General features: G+C 40.3%; 1 protein-coding gene across 1 annotated transcript in view; it reads right to left on the reverse strand.

Annotated features, from left to right (window-relative positions):
- Positions 1 to 939: 939 nt before the first annotated feature.
- The window catches only part of LOC144724304 (uncharacterized), a 30,323-nt gene continuing 6,003 nt past the window's right edge, over positions 940 to 25,259 (reverse strand). The window contains exons 5-7 of the mRNA XM_078603318.1: positions 22,482 to 22,595; positions 19,752 to 19,949; positions 940 to 4,547 (exon numbers count right to left, since the gene is read on the reverse strand). Of these exons, the coding sequence (XP_078459444.1) occupies positions 4,291 to 4,547; positions 19,752 to 19,949; positions 22,482 to 22,595 (569 nt within the window). The 3' untranslated portion in view covers positions 940 to 4,290. The remainder of the gene's footprint in view (positions 4,548 to 19,751; positions 19,950 to 22,481; positions 22,596 to 25,259) is intronic.

Consider the following 25,259-nt stretch of genomic DNA (forward strand, 5'->3'; position numbering starts at 1 on the left):
TCCAGCCTTGTTTACATGATAAAATAAATAATATACAAGAATAAATACCTCTAATATTTAACAATTAAAAACAATCAAGTACAGTGATCCCTCGTTTATCGCGGTTAATGGGGACCGGAACCCCGTCGCGATAGGTGAAAATCCGCGAAGTAGGATTGGCCCCCTAGGAATTTCCGTATATGTGTGTGTGGGTACCAGAATGTTTAAAATATGTATATTTATACTTTATATATATATATTTTACTTAAATCTATTTAATTATAAAACCTTAATATTATACATTCACTCTCTCTCTCTCTCATACGATACGTATTATGGTGTTCTACACTCACCAATGACAGTAGTATCTTGAGACTTGACTCCAGTAATGACGACGACGACGATGACAATGACGATGACAATGACGATGACAATGACGACGATGACAGACCTGTGCAGTTCGATGAATGTGATGATGAATGATGATGATGATGGTGTTACTGCACAGGTATAATGAGGCCTTTAAATCAGTTCGAAAAATCCGCGATGCACTGATGCCGCGAAACTTGAACCGCGAAGTGGCGAGGGATTACTGTATGCCCCTTTTCAATCCCCTGCTATTTGGTGGCCTCCCCCATGCCATGGGGCGTTGTTTCACCATATTTGACCATGCTTGTGAGTGTGGGTTGGTGAAGTCGGTGACCAGAACTTGTTCAGTTACTCAGTCCCCACTCATGTTAGCCATGGCCCGAAATCAAAGTCAGGTCACAGCGGTCCTTGTTTATATTATTACGTGAAAAATAGTTTACTTCGTATGATTGTTTGCCACTAAAAGGTCCTACAACTTGTTTCTGACATGTTATGTTAATTAAATTGCCTATATGTTTACTGACTTTCATTTAGAATTTTTGTTTCATTACATAATTTTGACCACACAAGCAAGGGGAAAGTTCACGTATGGAAGAAAAACAACCCTTTAATGAACAACAAACTCCGGGTGCTTTTGGAGTAAAGAGAATCAAAGTTCGAACAATAACGCATAACCTTCTGCTTTTAGAACAACCATCATCTTCCCCAAACCCCCCTCAATTAAACCTCCAATCTACAATTCTCTAACCCGCTTCTACATCTCTATTCCAATTATAGGATAATAGCATCGGAATCCACACTTAACACAAATTACTATTGATTCTTCGGTTTATAAACAAGGCATCAGTTAGAAGAAATGCATTAGGTCCACGCCAGACATGGCCGACCGTCAATATTTAGCCACAGAGTGAAGCGGCCTTGATCCTACCTCTAGCTGAGAAAAAAATAACACCCGATCAATTTTATCAACACGGGCTGTCAATGCGTTTTTTTCCCCTTCCTACAGGGCATTTTAGAGTCTTTTAACAAACTCTGCAACAAACCTCACGAGGTTTTGAACGGCTCAGAGAGCAACTTGCCTTGGGCTTCTATGTCATTACAAATCAAGCTTCACAGGCAGTGCCGCACAGCTAATTCTCCAGAGGGGGGTCCAAGACTGCGTGTTAAATCTTACTCGTTAATTGGAACTTAGCTGTACTCACGTGTTACACGTGCAAAGAACTCCGTCTTAGATATGCATATCAGTTGTGCGACTCACAAACTCTCCTGGGATAGAGCGATCGGAAGTATGTTAAACATCACAAGTTCGTAAATTGTAGCTTAATGGGTTCTTTTTTTAATTCCTGTTGCCAAGATGTGAGAAAAAAATGATTGTCAATTACTTCAAATTTTTTTTGCACAAAATTTCAAAGGGGAATCCTGGTGTTTTTCAACAGCCTCTACATTTACCTGGCCACTTAACGTGATTACGATTCAACTCACGCATATTTGCCATAACAATGTTAAAAGCGTGTTACTGTTAAAATAAATAGGTGTTTTAATTGTCGTTTCATACATTAGTTAACAATACACATTCACCGTGTAATGATAAATCAGAAGGTAACATTAATATTGTATCCTTTATCCAGGAAATGCGGCACCAAGTCTCAAAATTTATCGGGAAGGTACTGTCATTTTCTTCATCAAAATGTCTATGTAGCTGATCCATCTCTATAAATGTTTGAGTACATTCTATGTTTCTTTCATGAAGGTATTGATGACTGCGGCAGTTTTCAGCTAATAAAATTACAATGACTGACAACAAAAAATCCATACAGATAGGTCAGCAACCTACGTTATGTACTTGTCTCAAAAGTCGTGAAGGTTGGGACAATTGTTTTGGTGATACACAAAACCTGCCCATAAAATGTTTGAATTGTAGCAATCAGACACAATCACATCAGGTGGTCTCACACGCCATGCTATATGCCACGATGGGCTATTGTTGCACAAAGCATTTAATCCATAAAAGCGAACACGTTATACAAACAAAAGGTTGTGGAATTTTGGTGAATATACTTTGCAACTTAATGTGACAAAAGTTTATTTTTTAAGAGAGATCACGTATAATTGAATTCCTTTTGCATGGCAATTGCCTTTTTAATGTGAACCTTGATGTTGTAAACTATGTTATGCAGTTATTTGCTTGAGAATTAATTATCATACAACAACCTACTTTGTTTAACATTCACTGTTGCATAATTATTATATGATTATCTGTAGTTCATCAAGCTATAATTGTGTACTTACAAAACCAAAACTCTTTAAAAGTAAGTTACTGATGGTTAGAGTGGCCATGCACAGTTTAATGGTATGCAATTACATGGCTATTTTGTGATAATTGCTTCCAAGGGGAAAGCATAATATGTGTAGTATGTTACTACAGTGCCCTAATGTTCTTCTTTTAAAAGTGTTGGTGGAATTAGGCTGTTTTATTACGGGTTTTGGGTATTTTCAATCAACCCATGTCAGATGACCACCCATCATCTTGTCATTTATCACATGTTAACGTCTTTCTCATTTCTTTCTCACCGTACACAGCCAACCATGCTAATCGGAGGTGTGGGGGAAGGACAACAAACTAAAAAAAGCAGTTTTAAAGAAACGAGTTTGTAACTCGAGATGATTTAAAAGTTGAAAATCTCCAGTGGCTTCCTAATATTGGAACAAAGAGCATTCCAGACAGCCGTAGGAGCATATCTGAACGCGTGTGATGCAGTGACTGTCTTTACTCGATGACTATAATTCAAGAGTAGTTCACAAGTACAAGTTGAAGATAATTAAAAAAAAAATTAATATCTACTCCAACATTGAGCCAGGGAGATGCAGACTTCGACCAAATGTATGAAGTAATTAACCAGATTCTAAATCAGGGCAGGTAATAGATTGTAGGTAAAAGGAGAAGATGCCTAAGGATGATTTGCAAGTTTTCCAATGTATTGAGGAATGAGAAAGGGAAACTCATATTAGAGCTGGCATGGAGATAATGAATATGTATTTTTAATTAGTTTTCTTTAGAAGTGCTTTTTGTCTTTAGTTTGTTGTCCTTCCCCCACACCTCCGATTAGCACGGTTGGCTATGTACAGAAGTTCAACATACATACAAATATAAAATGGACATGGAGCAAACCAAATGTAAACAATAGAATTGATGTCGTCTTGATTTTCATGGATATTGACAGAGATGCCTCGGGCCTCAACAAGCTCAACAGAGGAGGTTGGATCATGTGCTGGTGTAATACAAGCTACACTTCAACACTGACAGAGAGGACAAAGGTAATTACGTAAATATATTCGACTGTGAACATCAAACATTTCGTTCAGGAGGTAGGAAAATTTAAGCCGCAGATTTACAAATCCCTCCTGGAAAAAATGATGGAATGGCTGGTATCAGTTTATGTAATGAAATAAGCAACACTGCAATGAGCAGTGCACTGAAAGTGGGCAAAGTGTAAATGTGAAAAGATAACAAGTTATCTGAAAGCACAACAAAACATGTTGAAGAATAGGAGTGGTGTAAATATGGACAAAATACAATACAAAGAACTTTGAAAAAAAATACATTGCGAAACAACGAAAATTGTTCATTGCAAACACAACACAAAAAAATTATAATGACATGGTGAAGTGTATCTATAAATAACCCCAATAAGCTGGGGCCAATGGAGAAAAATAATAATTAAACAACCTACGTATTAAATAACACTTTATTTACAATATGAAAAATATATCAACCCAGTCATTTTTCTATTTTCTATTCTGCAATAAACCAAACAATATCAACACTGCAGCTCTACCTCAGGAATTTAATAATTGTGGTCATTATGAAAGAGATGCGACCAGCTGATTGATACAAAATTAGCAAACCAGGTTTACCAAACGTTTACACAGAAATGAAATACCTCAACCGAGTTTCCGCTGATGCCTCCACCATTCACATAAGGTGTTCACAGAATGAGAAGCGATGGTCTGTGTCAGCTTGATACTGCCAAAAACAAACTCTGCACCCGGTGTTCTCCTAATGAGCTGCAGACTAACCAGGTGTCGATCTTCGCAGGTGGCATTGTTCTGGCACCAGTGGCCTTCACAGTCATCGATGTTCAACTCGCAAAGCTCTCCGGCATATCCAGGACTGCATAGGCAATAATAGCTGTCCAACGCTGCAGAGACGAACAGACAACAATGTACAAAGACACACACACACGAGACAATAATTAATTGCAGAGTCCACACATAAATGAGCTTTGAGTGGTGCTCAACTGATCCCTTTGTATACTTAGCACAACCTCTGTTACAGGCAGGAAACCAATGTTGGCCACCAACGTATCACGATGCCGAATGCTCTTTGACCAGAGTCTGTGCGTGGAAACCCCCCCACACCTCCCCATGAAACCGACTTGTCCACCATTGCCATGACCTATCTGTTTAAAACGTTTACTATTGACTTCCTTCAAGAGTATGAGTACATTCTGGTGGTAATGGACAATTATGCAACACTTTGTACAAGCGTATGCCACAGCAAACAAATTCTGCCAAGACTTTAGCCAAGAACAAACTTTAATGACCTGTAAAATCCGCCAAGACTTTGGGAAGTAACTTGAAAAAAAAAAGAAACAGCCAAATGTCCCTTATGGCGGTACCCCGGGGTACCAAATAATACAAAATGGCCGAGGCAATTAAATATTTTATTTCTGGGACATTCTTTTTTCCAGGGGTGTACTTAACTCCGCGACTGGGGTTCCAATCAATTTGAAATCAGTGCTACTCCGCGATGTCGAAACGCCAAAGATTAGCATAACAAATCCGTTATCGAAAAATTCAACTTTGAAGAGTGCATCGTGCACAGCTCGTCGAGATGAGTCGATTGCCGCATCGCGGACCATTAAACAGACTAAAAATGGCTGCATCACGGACATTATGTGAGAGCCGGGGTACTATGGTACCCCGGAGTACCGCCATAAGGTTCATATCTATCATACAGGTTTTTTTTTTGGGGTTAGATCGCGTAAATATATGAATGTGTCATTAAACCCGCCACCACCCGACACAGCCAATTAGTAACGTGTGCATGATGCACAAATCAACAGGGCACTGATTGCCAAAACCAAATCAAATAACAAGAGCATTGAAACTGACCAAGTAATTAAAACTATTAAAATACCATCCAATGCAGGAGTAACTGATACACTAGCCAGATTTTCGGAAAAACAAAACATCCGAGCCAGATTTGGCATGGTACATAAAATACAGAAATTAAAATCTGGTACGAAAGATGTATTACCGGAGCTATCAACAGAGGCTGTGTACTGGATTAATTGCTCTTGAGGCAAATGCTATGTTGGGCAGACAGGACGAATGATCAGCACGAGACTAAAAGAACACCAAAGGAACATTAAATAGTCCCAAATACAACTGTCGGCAGTGGCAGAACACACGTGTCAACAAGGACACTCAATCGATTTTGATCATACTGAAGTTATAAAATAATAAAAATAAAACATAATAAAATAATTCTCACGACGTTTCGGCCACAACGCAAGCAGCCGTCCTCAGGTGAAACCAGGTCTGTCGAGGCTGTCGCCGAAACGTCGTGAGAATTATTTTATTATGTTTTATTTTTATTATTTTATTACTTCCCTCCTACGTGACTTTACCGAAAGAACCAAGAAGATGAATCCCTGCAGTCACGAAAGCTTTAAATCGAAATTTCATACTGAAGTTCTGTGCGAAGCTAGTTACTACTAGCCAAGACTAATTAGAGAATCTCGAAATTGAGAGAAAAAAATATAATTTTCAACGTTCAGATATCTACAGACTTAGTGCTGCTTGGAAGCGAATAATCAAATAATGAATTGTTTAAATGCATGTCTATACAGGTCACCATACTTCAATGGGGTTACCTGTGAACAGACAATAACAGGTGACTGATACGTTAGTGCAATGGGCTTGCATAATGTACATGCATAATATACGTTGATTACCATATGAATAACCCGACCGGCAATGGATACTCATTAACATTTATATGCATTAACTAATGCCCCCCACTTCACTCAAGAAGGGCTCACAAGTGATATCATCACATCTACCCCTCTATTTAAGGAAAAAACAGGATTTCTCCACAAATCTGGCTGCCACCTGTAATTACTGGCAAAACGTCATACTCAGATTGTAAATGTTGTGGTTTTGCTGTCCAACACACTGATGTGCTGTACTAGTAACGAATTGACATGTTCTGTTTACGTGACTTGGGTGTGTCGGGTGGTGGCGGGTTCAATGACACATTTATATACTTTACGCGATCTAACCCAAAACACCTGTATTATGGATGATATTGGTCACAAAAGCCTACGTGTTAAACAAACAACCATATGCGATGTTAAAATAACTCTGGGGGGTCCTCGGTTACCACACAACACCTTATCTGCAGAGTAAAGGCCAGTTTGAAAAATTCAACAGTGGCCGTGCAGAGTGCTTTGGCCGAAAGACAGACAGCCAGCTTGAAAGGTTCTCTGGCAAAGGTTGTTGATGCATATAATCGTACACACATTGAAGCGACAGGATGCTTGCCTTACTATCTGCTGTTTGAGCAATTCCCAAGTCTCCCCATCCACCTCCTGTTTAATCTAACAGCATGCAGAAGGCAGGCAATGTAAAAAAAACTGTGTCCCAAACTGGCAAAAAGAGTATAATTGAAGCATATTGTTTAATCTGGGAAAGCAGCTTATTATGACAAGGTAATCCATGGAAATGACTTGTAGCCAGGTGGCATAGTCTTAATTCACAATCTTAACTGGGAGGGGGAAGACTGGATAAGGTTTCATATTCTTAGGTTTTTTCGGTAAAGTCACGTAGGTAAAACATTAAAATGAATAAAAGTAAAATAAAATAAAAATCACGACGTTTCGGAGGCAACACAAGCTTCCGTCTTCAGGTGGAACCGTCACAGCCACGACAGCTGTATCAAGTAAATGAGAGATTGCAAGAGCTACCACTCCGTATATTTAATGGTGGACGGCTAGATGTTCCTTAATAACAAATCTAGAATGGATAAGGTTTGTTCTCGCTTGGAAGACAACGTCCATAAAGTAATGGGAAGGAAAAGTGAAGACAATCCAGTCTGAGGTGAATTCGGACAATGGCGGAGGAAGAAATCTACCGCGGAAGAAATCGACGACGAGTCCAAGTAATCAACAAAGAGTAAAAGAATACAAAGTCACAATGTCAGTCGGACTATGAAAGTGACTCAAAGAAAGAACACTAGCCGATTTACAAAGTGCCTAAAGGAAAGTGACTCAAAAGAATAACACCAGCTGATTTACAAATTGCCTCAAAAAGGGAAAAAATACTGTGCTATTCTTAGGTTTTTTCGGTAAAGTCACGTAGGTAAAACATCAAAATTAATAAAAAATAAAATAAAAATCACGACGTTTCGGAGGCAACACAAGTCTCCGTCATCAGGTGGGACCGTCACAGCCAGATTAGCTGCATCAAGTGAGGCAATGATTCAAGATGTAATCCCTTAAAAGCAAGTTGAGGGGGGAGGAGAGGGGGGGGAGCTCATCAGAATGTGGTAGCCAATGAATGGAACGTATCGGGAGGGAGGGGGGCGGGGCTCAAAGACGGCACGGAGTGCCACGTACAACGCATGTGCCACGTACAACGCATGTGCCACGTACAACGCATGTAGCACTCCGTGCCGTCTTTGAGCCCCGCCCCCTCCCTCCCGATACGTTCCATTCATTGGCTACCACATTCTGATGAGCTCCCCCCCCTCTCCTCCCCCCTCAACTTGCATTTAGGGGATTACATCTTGAATCATTGCCTCACTTGATGCAGCTAATCTGGCTGTGACGGTCCCACCTGATGACGGAGACTTGTGTTGCCTCCGAAACGTCGTGATTTTTATTTTATTTTTTTATTAATTTTGATGTTTTACCTACGTGACTTTACCGAAAAAAACCTAAGAATATGAATCCTTGCAGTCACGAAAGCTTCAAATCTAAATACTGTGCTCCCAAGATGTCAACTTGGGAACAACATTAAATAAAACAAATACTGTGAACTTCCTTGAGCTGTAGAGCCGGCATCGGCTGAGGAAGGAGTACCAACATCACAGAATAACTCACAAAATAATCATGAGCGTCATTGTGGAGTATATAATAAACATAATAAATAAGCAAATAACAACATTAAGCAAGTCCATATGCCTCGTTTATATATCCATCCTTCCATATATATTTAAAAAAAAAGTATTTTTTACACATTCCATCAGCCACACCACCCTCTTGGACGTGCATAACGTCAACAAGATTGGCTCAATACCAGCCAAACTCTGGACCAGTTTAAGATTCAGTGTCTCAGCAGCAGTCAGGCGTAGTTAAACCAATGCTGATGGACGGCTAGATGTTCCTTAATAAGGACCCTCTCCATTCGACATGGGTGGTCCTAGTTTCAAGCAATACTGCATTATGAGGAAACACAGAGGCAGTCACAGCGAGTCGAGGGATCAGGATCTTCAGGATGGATTGGAGGCAGACCACCTGTCTGTTAAAGAGGGAAACCAAAGTTCCCGACTGTAAGAGGGATAATATTCTACAATAGAAATCGTAAAGGACTGATATACAAAGCCTTTGGACACCCCCACGATTGTAAATACAAAAACATAACAAAAATGTACTCTTTGGTTCTGTCGGTAAAGTCACGTATAAAGAGAAAATAATAAATAAAACAAAAAGGTAATTGGAGCAACGGCACAACCCTCTCCACCATCAGAAAGTATGGATATCATAGAATGCAAGAGGAGAGCGTATTGTCCATTAGTGGTCTTAACAGGTATTTCTATGGACATTTAAATGTATAGGGCTGCAAATATTGTTAAGCATTTGTTCAGTTATGCCGGTAAGTCAATGCTTTAAAAGGAAGGAAAAACTTATTTTTAGGCTGGAAAAAAGAGAAGGCCAACACTTGGAGGCTGGATACAGAAATGCATCCAGAATACGCATCACAGAATATTGAGAGTAGGATAGAAAAGAGAATTCAGTGTAAACACAAGAACAAAAAAAGTTAACCCGATAGTGGACATCACGAGATGACCACGGTACATGTGTCCAGACAGAAGTGTAACAGTTACAATTCAAAACATGCCCCGATGCTTCGGGGTTGTTATTTTTTTTTGGCTTCTTTTCTTCAGCGTCATGCGTCCCTTTGCTGCCACAGGCAACATCTGACACTACTGAGCCTATTGTTTCATGTGACTTGTGCTGATGGCTGGCTCACCGTATGGGGGTGGGGGGGCAGGGGGCTCTGGGTGACCAAAGTCAAATTTCAGACAAAACGCTCATTTAGACCGTAGCCAGCCAACGTGCTGTGAAGCCGTCTGTGGTGGCATGAACAGGTTCATCCCCCCGCCGCCTCCGAGCGAGGCGACAGCTAGCTGGGGCTGTTTGCTGAAACCCCTTTGTAAATATCCATGGGCCATATCAACTGCTGGGTCCTTGAACCGTGTAGTCTTTGCAGTTGTTATTTTGTCGTGACTAATAGAGGAGAGTTGGAGGTGCGTTGTGTAATATGCCACCGTTTTCTGTCAACGTTCAGTGTGAATCATCACCTGGATGCTTAAATCGAGGACTCAATGTTCTGCAGATTTTTTCATCAAAACTAATTGGCCATGTTATTATCTAGTCTGGGCAATAAAGTCGTGCCATTTCACTGCAATCACTCTTTATTCGCTTGTAAGTTGTGTATCATCGGAACATATTTCGAAGACCATCACTGACAAAAGAAGCCAGAAATCTGGATCCTGCGATATGCTATCCCACCCAGCCAGTATTTTGTCAAGTCGTAAGCAAGTCATTTGTGAGGGAAAATAATGCATCGTTAAATGTTTATTTATCTATAACAGACCTCATTTATGAGAGACAGAAAAAAGGGTTTAAAATTCTACCATTGTATGTGTGTGTAAGTATGTTCTTTTGCACCATACGTACCCAACCGGTACTAATCGGAAGTGCAAATGTGTTTTTTTTCCTGGGCACTCTGGCTACCTTCAAAAACCCTGCAATTCTTAGCACAGGAGGCTCAAGTAAAATTGTTGAGGCTCGGCAAGGCAACTTTCTGGTGAGTATTTCCCTGTTCATCTGCATTATCAGCCTTGGGCCAGCTGATGATGTAATTTTTCTAATTCTGTGCGTCATAATAGAATATTTACAATTCACGTAAAATTACATGCAATGTTAAGCAATCAAAACCGCACAAATTAGATTTTTTAAAAAAGCAATGCAAATGTGACGATAAAATGTAGACAAAAAAAAACCCACTAAATATTTATTGAATTGAATCGTGGCCTTTGAATCGTGACAATGTATAAAGTGTATGGGAGGGTGAATAATTACATGCCTAACTCCCGTGGCAGGGACACGTCTGACTTGGCACACAGCCGTGCTCATGATATTAACGATGAAGGGACGATGGGCAGAATAAAGCCCCAAACGTGTTGTCAACCTGCAGCCTTCAGATTGTGAGTCAATCTCGCTAACCACGGTGCCACCAGGCCAGGATTCATTGGTGATCATTAGCATTAGTTTAACTTTGCAATTCACAAGCCACAGTGTTTAAATTCCAGACAAAGCGGCAGTTACGTAGAAGATTGGATGAGGGGAGAACGGGAGAGGAGATTGCAGGGGTGTATGGTTGTGGGATTTGACGGGTTAGTTACAACATCTGCACAGATTGTCCCGACCCATATTCCGGCTTTACTATAATTGGCTGCCTTGGCCCCGTTGGACTGAAAAAGCTGCCCCAGGTGAATTACTGATTTTGCATGGGAGTGTAATTAATGTGGGCTCACAATCCAATGGCACTAAAGCAGTCAATTAGAATGACTCTACTCCATCTGGGGTCAACTTTAAGGTTCAAGGATTAAGGTGGATATGCTGGACCTCAATAAATTATCAGAGCCTGTGCAATAATTATAGACAGGGTACGTGGGTTGTTTATCACCCACCGTTATGTAAATTTTATGAACATTATTGTAATTTTGGACGAATTCGCTTTACTTTCTTGACTTAAAGCTTTCGTGACTGCAGGAATTCATATTCTTTGGGTCTTTCGTTAAAGTCACGTAGATAGGTTCAAAGAAAATAACAAAAAATAAAAACTACGACGTTTCGATCGCAAAGCAAGCATTCATCATCATGAAAAAAAAGAGGGGAAAGCTGCAGATATGACCCTTGGGCTACACCCATTTTAAACCTTTAAAACAGTCGGCCTCAGCAGCTTTCTACCTCTTTTTTTTCCTGATGACGAATGCTTGTGTTGCGATCAAAACGTCGTAGTTTTTATTTTGTTATTTTGTTATTTTCTTTGAACCTATATACGTGACTTCACCGAAAAACCCAAAGAACACTTTACTTTCCCTTTTAATATTTGCACATGGTGTCTGGACTTAATACTACGTGGCCATATTCACCAATTCGAGTGATATTTTCATCCTGTTTGAATATTTTACCAACACAGTAACGTGTGATGCCACAAGCACTTGATTTAGCGTTTAGTAGTTTCATGATAGTGCTAAGTACCTCACTATGCCAGACCAAACTGTTATTTTCAATCAATTTCAATATTTCTTTACCCTGGATTCCAGCTATAAGAATAATTTTTGTTTATACATTTGACTGCCATGCGATTAATACATCTAAAACAGGGGACCCAAGTGTAGCTGATGAAGCACTTAGTGTGGATGAGGCACTTGAAGTGATTTCAGGGCTCCTGTGAAAACTCCTTCCACTGGCCGTTCTCTAGCACAGCATGAGACAATCTTGGTTCTTTCGGTAAAAGTCACGTAGAAGGGAAGTAATAAAATAATAAAAATAAAACATAATAAAATAATTATCACGACGTTTTATTCACATAGAATCATTCAGACGCTGTCTCCCCGACAGACCTGGTCTTCACCTGAGGACGGCTGCTTGCGTTGTGGCCGAAACGTCGTGAGAATTATTTTATTATGTTTTATTTTTATTATTTTATTACTTCCCTTCTACGTGACTTTACCGAAAGAACCAAGAAGATGAATCCCTGCAGTCACGAAAGCTTTAAATCGAAATTTTATAATGTTTTATTTTTATTATTTTATTATTTCCCTTCTACGTGACTTTACCGAAAGAACCAAGAAGATGAATCCCTGCAGTCACGAAAGCTTTAAATCGAAAGGGTGAGACAATGTTCTGCAAGGGTTCCGAATGGAATATACTGAAGCAGTGACTCAGCACGATATCAATACAATCGAGATATTTGGTCAATGCCTCTTTGACCATTTTTGAAAGACAAAGGAAATCACGGATAATGTATACACACGTGGACACTCAGACGCCACAGTTTATTAAGAAGACAACCATCACTGTGAATCATGAATTGGCACTCATTTTATTGACTGCAGAGAGATGATTGACTGAGTCAAACTAAGTCATTCTGAAGATAACTAAATGAAGTATGCATGTAAAGCACGGAGCATGCCACATAATGTATACTGCACTTAGGCCACTTAATTAACACGGCTGCTATTGGATTACAACTCTTCCTTTACATGAAAGCTTTGTACATCTGTCAAAATCACCCTGGAAATGGCACCGTTTGAGTAAACTCTGGATCTATATGGACCATTACGTTAGTAATTCACATAGAATTAGGCCATTACTTATTACATTGTAAATATAGAAGATTAGCGCTAGTATGCATTGTTAGCACTGACTAAACGCACAAAGGTCTTTTACAGAGTCATGAAATTGGGTTGTTATGCTCTAATTACCGCACGATGGGTAACGTTTGACATTATTGATCTTGTGGCAAGTGAAATGAGAATACCTATTTAAGATTACGAATTTGTAATATTTTAAAACAAAAAGTAAAACTATGCAATTGTGGTTTAAATGTTAAATGTTGTGCTATATTAAAAACAAGCATACTTACTAACAAACCTTGTCCTTCCAGTTGATAAGGCAACATTTATTTATTCATTTGTGCATGTGCCTATTATTGTCTATATGGGGAGCGGTAGTATAGCGGTTAACACGTTGCGCTATGAACCCGGCGAGCCAAATTCGATTCCTGCTCATAGCCAACGTCAGTGACAATTATCTGAACCGGTCCTGAGCCTCCCCTAAGTCAACTCAGCCTCAAACGAGAACCTGGTGCGATGTGTAAACATTTCTACTCGGGGACAAAGGCGGCGGGGCATGGTATTGGCCACCCACGCCCTCGTGTGCCTTTCTGGCCTTCATAGGTACTCGCTAACAGCACTTGTCCCAAAAAGTATGTTATGGCTATAGCGGTGATCTTTGTCTTTGTCATGCACATGTGCATAGCAGTGTATTAATGTGTGTTTCTCTACGTATGAGCTCACAGATCCTTGAAAGATCTGGGCAGTCCCATCAAGTGAGCTCCTCCAGCAGTAGAGGCTGCATCGCTGGGCCATGTAGCCCACATGCCCAGCCAGTGCATGCCTAAGCAGCTTCTGTTTGGCTGGATTGAGGCTAAATTGGCATGGGCTACAGTAGAGATGGGCTGATGTGTTAGAGGGCCTCCCTCTGATTTACTAAGCCTTACATCAGCACTGGGCATGTCGTAAGAATAGGAGCACTGATGCAACCAAGACACCCATGCAAAAAATGTTGCTGACCCCACAACACCACTGTCATGCGCGTTATTGGTCTTAATAGTTGCTTTCTAACACCACTCTCCATGGCAGCTTCTACAAGGTTCAATCAAAAACTTTGGCAGAATTTTGTTCTTCCACAATTGAAGCGATGACAGAAATGAAATTTCACTTCGTGTTAAATATGACCATTTATCATTCTTACTTTACCCTCCCTTCAGTGCCAAGTGCACAAGCAGACCCTGTCAGTGCGAGTTTGGCAACTTGTGAGTCAGCGTGGAGAAAGAGCGATGATCCGGCGCCAAATGTTGTGTTAAATTGTGGAATTCGCCCTCCGAAACTCTTGCCGCGCTGCAGCAGCCAGTGCAGCGAATGCGATGCCGAAAAACACTCGCGTTGAGAGCAATTCATAAGACACTCGAGGACATTCAAGCAAAATTTGACGGTGCAGCTGAGAGGCTTTTTCAGCTGAAGGCTTCCACAACTGTGCCATGGAGCCACGCGCACACCTTCAAAGAGTGCTGTGAAATATGAACATAATGATTTCTATTATCTTTATTATGTATTTATTATTATTATTTATGTATTTATTACCTACATGACTTTACCAAAAAAACCTAAGAGTATGAATCCTTGCAGTCACGAAAGCTTCAAATCTAGAATGATTATTGGAGATTTTCATTTAAGCTGAGTGTGGTGGCATACGCCTGCAATCCAGCACTTTGGAGGCGAGCTTGGTAGTGAATCACGCAAATTTGTGAAAGTCGCAAACCGACAGGTGCCGTGAGGTGACCAACACATGGCGGTAGAGCAAGTGGATTTAATCTCCGTGCAGAGATTTGATTATTAATTATCCCGTGACTACTGTGGTTTCCTCCCACATGCCATGGCACATAGTGGTGGAATGTTTCCAAACAGCCCCACTACATTACCCTCTTGGAAACATGTCTGAAGACTTAGTAAGGCTGTGTTGGATTTTAAAAGATAAAATAATAATTGCATTGCCCTTCCTTCAAGGTTTCATTAACAACAGAAGGATTTTTTTCGAGCTTATTAAAATAAAAAAGGGATAACATCATCGTAATGTTAACTAATTTAAAATTTAATAAATTAGTACACAGCCATGCAACTATGAATCTGTCAATGTGCATATAAACATACTCCAATTAAACGGCCTTGCCAAAAGGATGACTTATATAAATATGTTTTATTACACTTTGCACGACAATTACATTTTTGTGCACAGCTTTTAATTAAAAATCTAATGAAGTATAGTAAACATGTTTCAACGTCTTATTTTTAACAATGGTTAAAATAGAAAAAATAATTCACTTCAGAAGTAAATTGTCATTCCATAATTAAGATTATCACTAAAAGTCAAGGCAACTCAAAGCTCCAAGTTCATATGAGCAATGCAGCAGCTGTTCTTTCTGTTGGAATTCCACATTCCCATGGAGTGGCCCAGTATCTCCAAATAAAAGACACTTTCGACTAACATCAAATGGAACTCATAGGCCTGTGATATGAAGCTGGTTACTTGAGTTAATTTCATGGCCATGGCTAACTTTCCAATCTCCAACCTTCACTAACAAGCGTGGTGAGGTATGGTCAGAGAACCCTGATGACCGATATGAGATGGGAAGGCCTTTATCCAGCAGTGGATTGAAAAGTACATCACCATTATTAAATACGTTACAAGAGAAATCCATTACCCTTTATAATAAAATTAATCCTTCCACACATAATGCAATCCGTCAATGGAAGGTTATGTCCTTTAAAAAGTAACAATTCAAATACAATTTTTTTCATGAAAGTTAATGAACAGTAACAAAACAATAACATTAGTATGTCCTTTGACGTACATAAATGAGTACAGTTCCTTGGAAAGGGATTCAAACACAGTTGCAAACACAATTACGTGATGCCAATGCTGTAGCCCCCGACCCCACCTTTCAGAAAGTGCATTTTGTGTGCTGCAGACACGACATAATGAGCCATATAACTTGAGCAGAGTTATGAGTGGAGCACTAATAGGACGATAAATAAGTGTGGGCTGAAGAAAGCTGCAGTGCAATGTGGGGCAGTTATCCTTGCATCTTTTTGCATGTGCATTGTGTATATGACCGATGAGTTTCACGAATGTACATTTTATGATCTGTTATTGCTTGATTTTGATGGATTGGAGCGTTGGGCTTTTATTAATTCACTTTGCATTTCTGTAACGTGAACATGTGGTGAAAACTCGCTAAACTCATATTACAGCAAATGTTAAAAACGTTTCACTCACATGCAGTAGTTGGGAAAATAGCATTAAGTCATAATAACCGTAGAGGTTAACTAATTAATTAGACACTGGTTCAATGTGCATTTATTTCTTGGGACATCTCACACAGATATCCCAAAGGAGCACTCGCTGAATTCCAGCTAGGACCAGTGTTTGACTCCACTAAGTGCCGTAGGGCCAGTGATGGGCAGCCCACCTAATTAACGTTGAATTTTTAAGACCACATATATGAGCAGTGCATTTCTCACGTTGCTAAAATTCCAACTAAGCAAGGGAAGCGTCCTGGTTGACCAAATAACAATGGGAAAAAACAACACCGAGCAAACACTTGAGCGTTTACCGATTGTGGGACCATTTGTGCAGGCCCTGAAAGTACTTTACAGCACTGTGGCAGCGCTACGTTTGAAATGACAGACGTTGTGTGTATACTGAACAGTTACATTTCACAGGCTGGCGAAGTCAGCATTCAGAGCGTGAGAATAAGATTTCTGCTCGAGTGAATGATGCCACGTCTCAACGCCCGTGCCACTCAATTTGGTTAGGAAAAATACCAGCTGCTTTCAGTATGATCTTGCATACCCGGACCCGAAACATGAAAGTATGCTCTATCTTTATGTCCTTCTGTTTCATAAATGTGCAGCTGAGGCTCTGACCAGCTACCTATTTCAATTGTGTAAAAGCTGTATTTTGTTCATCCCTGAGACAATTCTCCAATTTATATTCAAAAATCTGGTGGCATGCCATCAAAGTAAAAACTGACAACTGCGTATGACTTCCAACAGGGCTCCATTATACTGCAGCACATTGAAGGTTACAATTGAATGCTTGTCTCTGGAGGCTTCAAGTCTCAACTGACATTCAGTCTGGCAGGTGCTCGCTGTGACTATGAAGCTGATTGGGAATACGAAGAGGAGCTCTCAGAAGCCATTATACATTTTTAATTCTATACATTTTTAATTCAGCTATGTGCAGGTACACTATTGGTCAACAATGAGTTTCCCTAACTCGTCAACAAAATTCTCTATGTTCTGTGTTGCGTTGTTATTTAAATTAATTGCAAAACATGTTCAGACATAAACACCAATGTGCAGCAGGAATGTTGCTAAAAAAAACGAACAGTCCTGTCCAGTGATGTAGCCGTTTATGAATGTTAATTTTCACATAGAGAGATCCTTCAAAGAAAATTATTTGTTCCATGCATTGCCTACAATATATACACATTAATATTCTATAGCACATTAACTTGCACGTCACAGTGATATATATACTTGACTACGTTCTTTCATATAGCCTATTCTGTCATTTCATGTCATATATGCCAAGTCCAATTCTTTACTTTAATTGGCTTTGCAGTATGTTAATTATATTTTTGTTAAATTAAAAAGTAGGCCGTTAATTTCGGATGTCGGTTAATGTTAACGTGTCCTAATTTTATGTTGTGCTTTGCACACCCATAAACACCTCTGTGATCGTTATGACTCAACGCATATGCCTGATTAGTGATGATGTTTTCCGGCTAAAATATATGACACCCATCCAGATGCATAAGTGATAGCAGGTATAAAGTAAAGATTGAAAACATTATTCTTTAATTTTCATATCGTTGGAGAAATGTTAACTACCTTGCCTGGTATACAGGAGGTTGTTGGTTTGATCCCAATCCTGATGCCTGTATATGTGGAGTTTGCAGGCTCTCCCGATGGTTACGTAGATTTTTTTCCAGTTTTCGCCTCCACATTAAGAAACATGCATTTAGAGTATTTGGCTGCTATACATTTCCACTTCATTGAGCTATCATATGTGGCTAGGTTACTTCTAAAAACGAGCTATATGGCTCAGTGGGCTTCATCTAGTAAAATACAAAAACATAGTTTAGTTTATGTAGCATTTCATCATCAGAAACATTGGTTCATGAACATGAACACTGATGATGAATATGCCTTGGAGAAATGCACATTGAGCATTACACTTATAAACAGAGTGAGAAACGAAAATAAAATCAGAGAGGAAAACAAATCGGAGATATTATATTGACTGTGAGTGAATTGGCTTGGGCAGGATAGTTCTCGACAAGGGATGGTCAAGACTAATGACAGAGTGAAAGTCAAAGGAGGGAGCAGATCTGTGCGGTTGGCCAACGAGGAGATGGACAAATGAGATGATATCATATGTCGGAGCTAAATAGATCATTGTCTTGTGTTACCATGAGAGATGAAGGCTTGGGGAGGCCTTTATCCAGCAGTGGATAGGTCATGGTTGACGATGACGATGATGACCAATTCAGAACAATATTTAGGTAATGGTATGCTTGCTATGTTGCTATATATATTGAGGTCTTCTAAATCTAAAATGCATGAACATTGCACACATTTTGTGTTTATTGCACGATTGGCCACCCATTGCTTATTTATAAAACTTCAACACTTTCATAATTGTAATGGAAGTTGAAGTGGTATGTTAAAATGCATTTAACAAATGAAAAAAACATTCAGTGCACACATTTGTGCCAATTTGTGCCAATTATTGCCACAAAATTACAGCCCAGACCCAGTTATTGAAATTTGAAAAATGCATTTAAAGAATGCTGGCATAAATTAACAATTGGAATATAAGCATACGGCTTCGGATAATTGTGGAGAGAGGGTGTCTTGTGCACATTTCAGGGCTCAAGATTATTACCATTATTATTTTCACCGCCTTTGCCATTACAAATTCCAAATGAATCATTCATCTAGTCTGATTATTGAAATAACTCTGACGACAAAACAATGAAATAGTTTCCACAATGTTTTATCCGTCAACATAAATCTGATACAGACAACACATACCCACACATAAACCACACGATCGTGAGTTATTGTGAACCTGTGTGGCAATAGTGTCGCGTATTGTAAACTCGGTACTAAATCAGCAACACAATTTTTTTTTATCTAATTGGGAGAAAAAAACAGAGTGCAATAAAAAGTACTGTAGTTTGATTCTTGTCTCAGAAATTGACTTGTCATCTGATTTTGCGAAGAAAAAATACTGTTCTCTAAAACTCCATGTGCAGAAAAGTATAATTTAGTGAATGTCGTCTGACCATAAAATACTGCAATGAAATCTCTGCAGCCTCATTCCTGTCTCAGAGTTTGACTTTTTTTAAACAGATTGTAGGAGCAATAAAATAAAAACCCGCCACTACATTATTTATAACAAAATCATGTTTTTTTCTGCACAATCTATCGATGAGCAAAATCAAAACGTTCCATCGCCGAGACAGGGAATCACCCCCTCGATCGTTACAACCTCATTAATGTTTTCATGGGCTTTCACTTTTCTCTGCCGTGTCCCCGTCACGCAGAAATGGCCACGCCAACGACGAACGTCAATCCAAGTCAAGCTCTCACGCGGATGCGGCGCTCCGGCACGTTCCGCCTCACTCACCGTCGTAGCAAAATCCGTGGACGCATGGCGAGGAGGCGCAGTCGTCAATATTGGTCTCGCAGTAGGGCCCAGAGAATCCTGCAGGGCAGCTGCAGCTGGAGCCCATCGGGTGCACCGCGAGGTCAGCTTCTTGCCGACACACCGCCGCGTTCTCGCACGGGCTGAAGCCCTTGCATGGCACCAGCTCACAGTCAGGTCCTTGACGCAAGAAACACCGAGCAGCAACAATAACAACAACCAAAAAGTTAACGGTTTATTCGTGTGGCACCGTTACACATAAATGACAAAGGTATTTTATGTTACTTAAACCTGCTGGGCAGCACTGCGGTTGAGGCAAGGGCATGATTAACAATCGTACGATAGCGAATTAAAATCCCGGTTTAGAGTTTCAACTCAGCTGTCCATCCCTCCTAGGGTCAATAAAGCAGGGATCACTTTGTAGGAAGTCAGCCGTGGTTGTCCTGTGGAGTCAGGAGCGCCACTATGGGGGGGTGGGTATGTGACAGCTTTATGTGACGCATAGGGCCCAGTCAGCCACAAGGGGGGCCCCGAATAACCAGATACACAAGTACATTTTTAAAAATAAATATATATTTAAATGTTTTCCAACAGTTAACCATAAATGCCAAAAAACATTGTTACAAATGAAAAAAAAAATCCGAATCAAATACACAGCAGTGTAAATTCTAGATTTGAAGCTTTCGTGACTGCAAGGATTCATACTCTTAGGTTTTTTTCGGTAAAGTCACGTAGGTAAAAGTAAATAATAATAAATAAATAATAAATAATGAAAATAATAGAAATAATAATAATTTTAAGTGTAATATTCTAGCAGCGCTACTGCTGCTGTTTGTCGCTGAACACCACCAGGCTTGTCTGCAAACTGACATGCGTATGAAAGCAAGACGCACGATAACTCAATTGTCTTCCTCTAAACTCAATACACGGTGCAACTAAAATAATATATATACTGTAGTTATAGCCTACATGTAATCTTGATTTGAAGCTTTTGCCTGGTGACGACCGCTTGTGTTGCGATCGAAACGTCCTGATTCGTTTTATTTTATTTCTAACTACGTGACTTTCCCGAAAGAACCAAAGAGTATAGCCTACATAGAATTGTATATTTTAGTAAAAGTGAGTTGGGGAAAAGGTGGTGAGGGGGGGGCCCACAGTCGTATCTTGCATACCCACCCCGTTGAAATAGGCCGTTGCGCCCCTGTGTGGAGTGACTCCACCCCCACTACGCAATGGGGCATTCCCCCCCACTGGCTCAGTGCTGTAAACAGAGACGAACACCACCACTCCGTATTCATTGGGGGCAGCAAAATAAAATCAGCGATGCTCTTCGTACAGAGTGTTGGGCGAAAATGCTGTTGACGAGCGCCCACTAAGGCTGACCCGGCTGCCTGAACTCCTCTCGTGCTGACGTTTGCTGAACAATAGCAAGTCATAATTTTAGAATGAGTTTACCTGGGGTCTAAGATATTTTCTGAAACCAGTTGCTATTGGTAATGCGAACAGTCTGCAACTGAAACGAGGTCATTGGGATTGCAATGCGCTAACTACTTCACCACCACTCCCCAGTCCCCACATATACATTCTCTCCCTCTCAGACATACGAGGACTTATAATTTATTTACTCCTACATAGTAAATTACTCCTACATAGTAAATCACAACAGCATGTCCATTTGAACAAACAATGTTATTTCGATTTAAAGCTTTCGTGACTGCAGGGATTGATCTTCTTGGTTCTTTCGGTAAAGTCACGTAGAAGGGAAATAATAAAATACTAAAAATAAAACATAAAATAATTCTCACGACGTTTCGGCCACAACACAAGTAGACGGCTGCTTGCGTTGTGGCCGAAACGTCGTGAGAATTATTTTATTATGTTTTATTTTTATTATTTTATTATTTCCCTTCTACGTGACTTTACCGAAAGAACCAAGAAGAAAAAAACAATGTTACTATTAAAACGGCTTTGTTGCGGCCATATAAAACAGACAACAAGGCAAGGTCAAACTTTCGGAGGATGACATAATTTGAGTGTGCATCTTCACTCTCATATTCCAACTTTGAAAGTAGAGTACTGCTTTTTCCAGTATGTAATATGTAATCTAGTAATATGCTCCAGATGTTTTGATTAAAGAGATTATAATTGCGTAATTTCACGACCATGTAAGAGGATGTATTTGTAAAAAAACAACAATGATTATAAATCTACAAATTACCCTCCCGAGTTGTAATTATAATCCTAAAAGTTGCGTACCCTATTGCGAGCCTGTAATTGTATTTTTTTTATGCACCAGCTCCCAAAGTCTGCCGCTGTATTATCGACATTGTTTGAGGTAGGAGAGAGGACACAACTCTGCGTTCCAAGGCTCAGTATGCAATCGTAACAAAACAAAATCTTACTCTACCAATTACAACTGGCACATGCGCAAAAATCAAGCCAAGGTTTATGCTCAGCATGCACAGAAATGCACGTTACACATTTCCACACCTAGGCGTGTCACAGGGTGTTCTATTAACAGCATAGGATAAGGTTCTGAGAGAATTATCTATGGATTCTCCATCTCACGACGTGATGCCGATATGAAAAATCGGGGTACAAGACCTCACCAACCGTAGACAAACAACTGCAATCAAATAAGCACACACTCAATGATGTTTCTTTTCAAGGCCCTGCTGGAGTGAGCATCGACCCATGCAGTGAGAGACGTACCTTTAAAAGGCGCGAGGCACTGACAGTAGTAGCCTCCTATTAAATCGTGACAGGTAGCACCATGCAGACAAGGCGAGGAGCCACATTCATCTATGTCCATCTCGCAGTGAGGGCCTGTCAGGGACAGAGAGACACAACCGCCAACAGCAATGGCAACATCTCCCTCTCGCAGGCTGCCGTACGTCTGTAACGATGTTGTACGCGATGCACCCGTCAGGAAAAACAAGGCACAACAAGTAATTGCCTATCGGTCAGCGCTGTTGTATACGTGTTGCAGAAACAAATTGTTTGAATTGTAAAATTGCAATTAATGAAGTACGCGCGTGATGCGTTTATAACTTTTACATTGTCGACTCTAAAATTTTAAGATTATTCACCCGCAAAAGCTTTGGCTTTCTCTTAAGAGTCGTGAGCAGGGGTGTTCGGCATTGGATGTTTGGCCATTTCTTATTTAAATATGGAAAGTAAGTGGAGTGCCTGGATGAATCCACACAGATGCGGGGATAATACTAAAGCGTCCACAGATTGCTCGGGTCAACAACGCAGGTTTAGCATTAACGTCTGCATTCAAATTTCCTAGGCCAATCAAGCGGTGAGGATTTCAGCATCACGCTGGTTTGCAGGTGAACAGAATTATACAAATTAAAGGACACAATGGGAGAGGCAAGGGAGAAGGAGAGCATGTGGAGGCAAATGGAGATCTGTTGCTCACAATATCAGTGGCACTTGCCTCAATTAGGCAATTGTTATCCAATTACAGACATTTTGGAAATGCAATTCGTTTGGAGAAATAACAATGCACGACAAAGAATGAGGCAAAGATCCCCTGTTCAGGGGTGTGATGAAAAACAAGCATGTGGCAACCAAATGAAAAGCAGATCATTTATAGGTGCAAGACGCGTTGCTAAATTGTGACAAGGAAAACATGTAGTATTAAATGTTACAAAGGGCCATGATTGCAAAGGATTACACGGCCATGATTAAAGATAATGTAGTGATGCTGAAGCATACGTGGCAGACACATGGCAGGGATTAAACTAAAACTAAACGAAACTATTATTATTTTTCGATTTAAAGCTTTCGTCACTGCAGGGATTCATCTTCTTGAATTCAGACGCTGTCTTTCCGACAGACCTGTTCTTCACCTGAGGACGGCTGCTTGCGTTGTGGCCGAAACGTCGTGAGAATTATTTTATTATGTTTTATTTTTATTATTTTATTATTTCCCTTCTACGTGACTTTACCGAAAGAACCAAGAAGATATTAGTATTTTACCAGATAAGGCCCACTGAGCTACGTAGCTCCTTTTCAGAAGCGACCTGCCCACAAATGATAGCTCAACGTAGTGGCTTATCAGGTGGAAATGTATAGCAGCTAAATACGCTAAACGCATGTTCATTCTAAATGTGGAGGGTAACACCGGTGGATCCTGAGAAAAATCCACGCAACCACGGGGAGAACATTCAAGCTCCAAATATACAGCCGTCATGGTCGGCATCGAACCCACGACCTTTCGCATACGAGGCGCGGGAGATAACATCTCGACACCATTGATTATACAACCCAGTCAGCCCTTGTGCACCATCTTGAAATACGCAAGACTGCTTTGGGGTTCTTTGTGTGAAAGAGTATGTTTTATCACAGTCTGGCCAGTGTGGCCAACATGTCTCTTTTAACAAAAAACTCTATGTCTGGAAGGACATGAGCAGTTTGTCGAGGTGAGTGAATGAATGAAACTAAGACTACATGTGTTTGTGGATGAACATTGCACAAATAAATATATGGTTTGTGGATGAATGCAATTTGCATGCTTCCCAATCATTACAAAATAATTTGATGTTTCAATACAGTATCCAAATTACATTAAAATGATATTGTTGAAATGAAAATGCAATTTTAGGCATCTGTGAATGATGACGGTGGTAAAAAAACGTAAAACTCTTTCTCAGGGGCCAAATTATTTACAAACAACTGCCACAACTCATCTGTGGCTACTCTGGTATGGTCAGGTTACAATTCAATGAGCCTCAAGGGAGGCAATCGTCTCGATTGGTGAACCGCAGCCCAAGGTCGAAATTGGCGGTGGAAAATTCCTCATCCAACATGCAAAGCATTTGTTGGCTTCCTACAAACTGGCCGTCATTGAACAACCATCGAGGAATGATCACCTGATTTGATCTACAACTGGAAATGTATATGTGAGTCGAGTGTTCTATCCCAGTTTAACACGTCTTTCGTAACCAATTTTATCCATAATACAGGTTTATGGGTTAGATCGCGTAAATTTATAAAAGTGGCGTTAAACCCACCACCACCCGACACAGCATACCGGTGTGTTGGAGAGCCAAGCCACAACATTTATAATCTGAGTACAACGTTTCGCCAGTAATTACAACTAGCTTCATCAGGCGACAGCCAGTTTGGCTCTTCAACACCGGTGTGCTGTGCTAGTGACGAATTGGCCACGTTCTGTTTACGTGACAAACCTTACTAATTGGCTGTGTCAGGTGGTGGCAGGTTTAACGACACATTTCTATATTTCCGCGATCTAACCTCCAAAAAAAACCTGTATTATGCTCTATCCCAGACCACCGAGACCAGTACCCTGCATTTGGTATACTGTATGGCACATCTTAAGTCTGACGCCTCATGGTAAATAATGCCTCAAATTTAACATCAACACAGGTGAGCTCTACCACAGAATCACGTCATTCTTCCTCTACATGGCATGGTTGGTAGTAGATGGTCCATTGCTGCCTATCCATGTGAAAGGTTCAT

This window comes from Lampetra planeri, chromosome 2, assembly GCF_965212315.1.
Source record: "Lampetra planeri chromosome 2, kcLamPlan1.2.h2, whole genome shotgun sequence".
Lineage (NCBI taxonomy): Eukaryota > Metazoa > Chordata > Hyperoartia > Petromyzontiformes > Petromyzontidae > Lampetra > Lampetra planeri.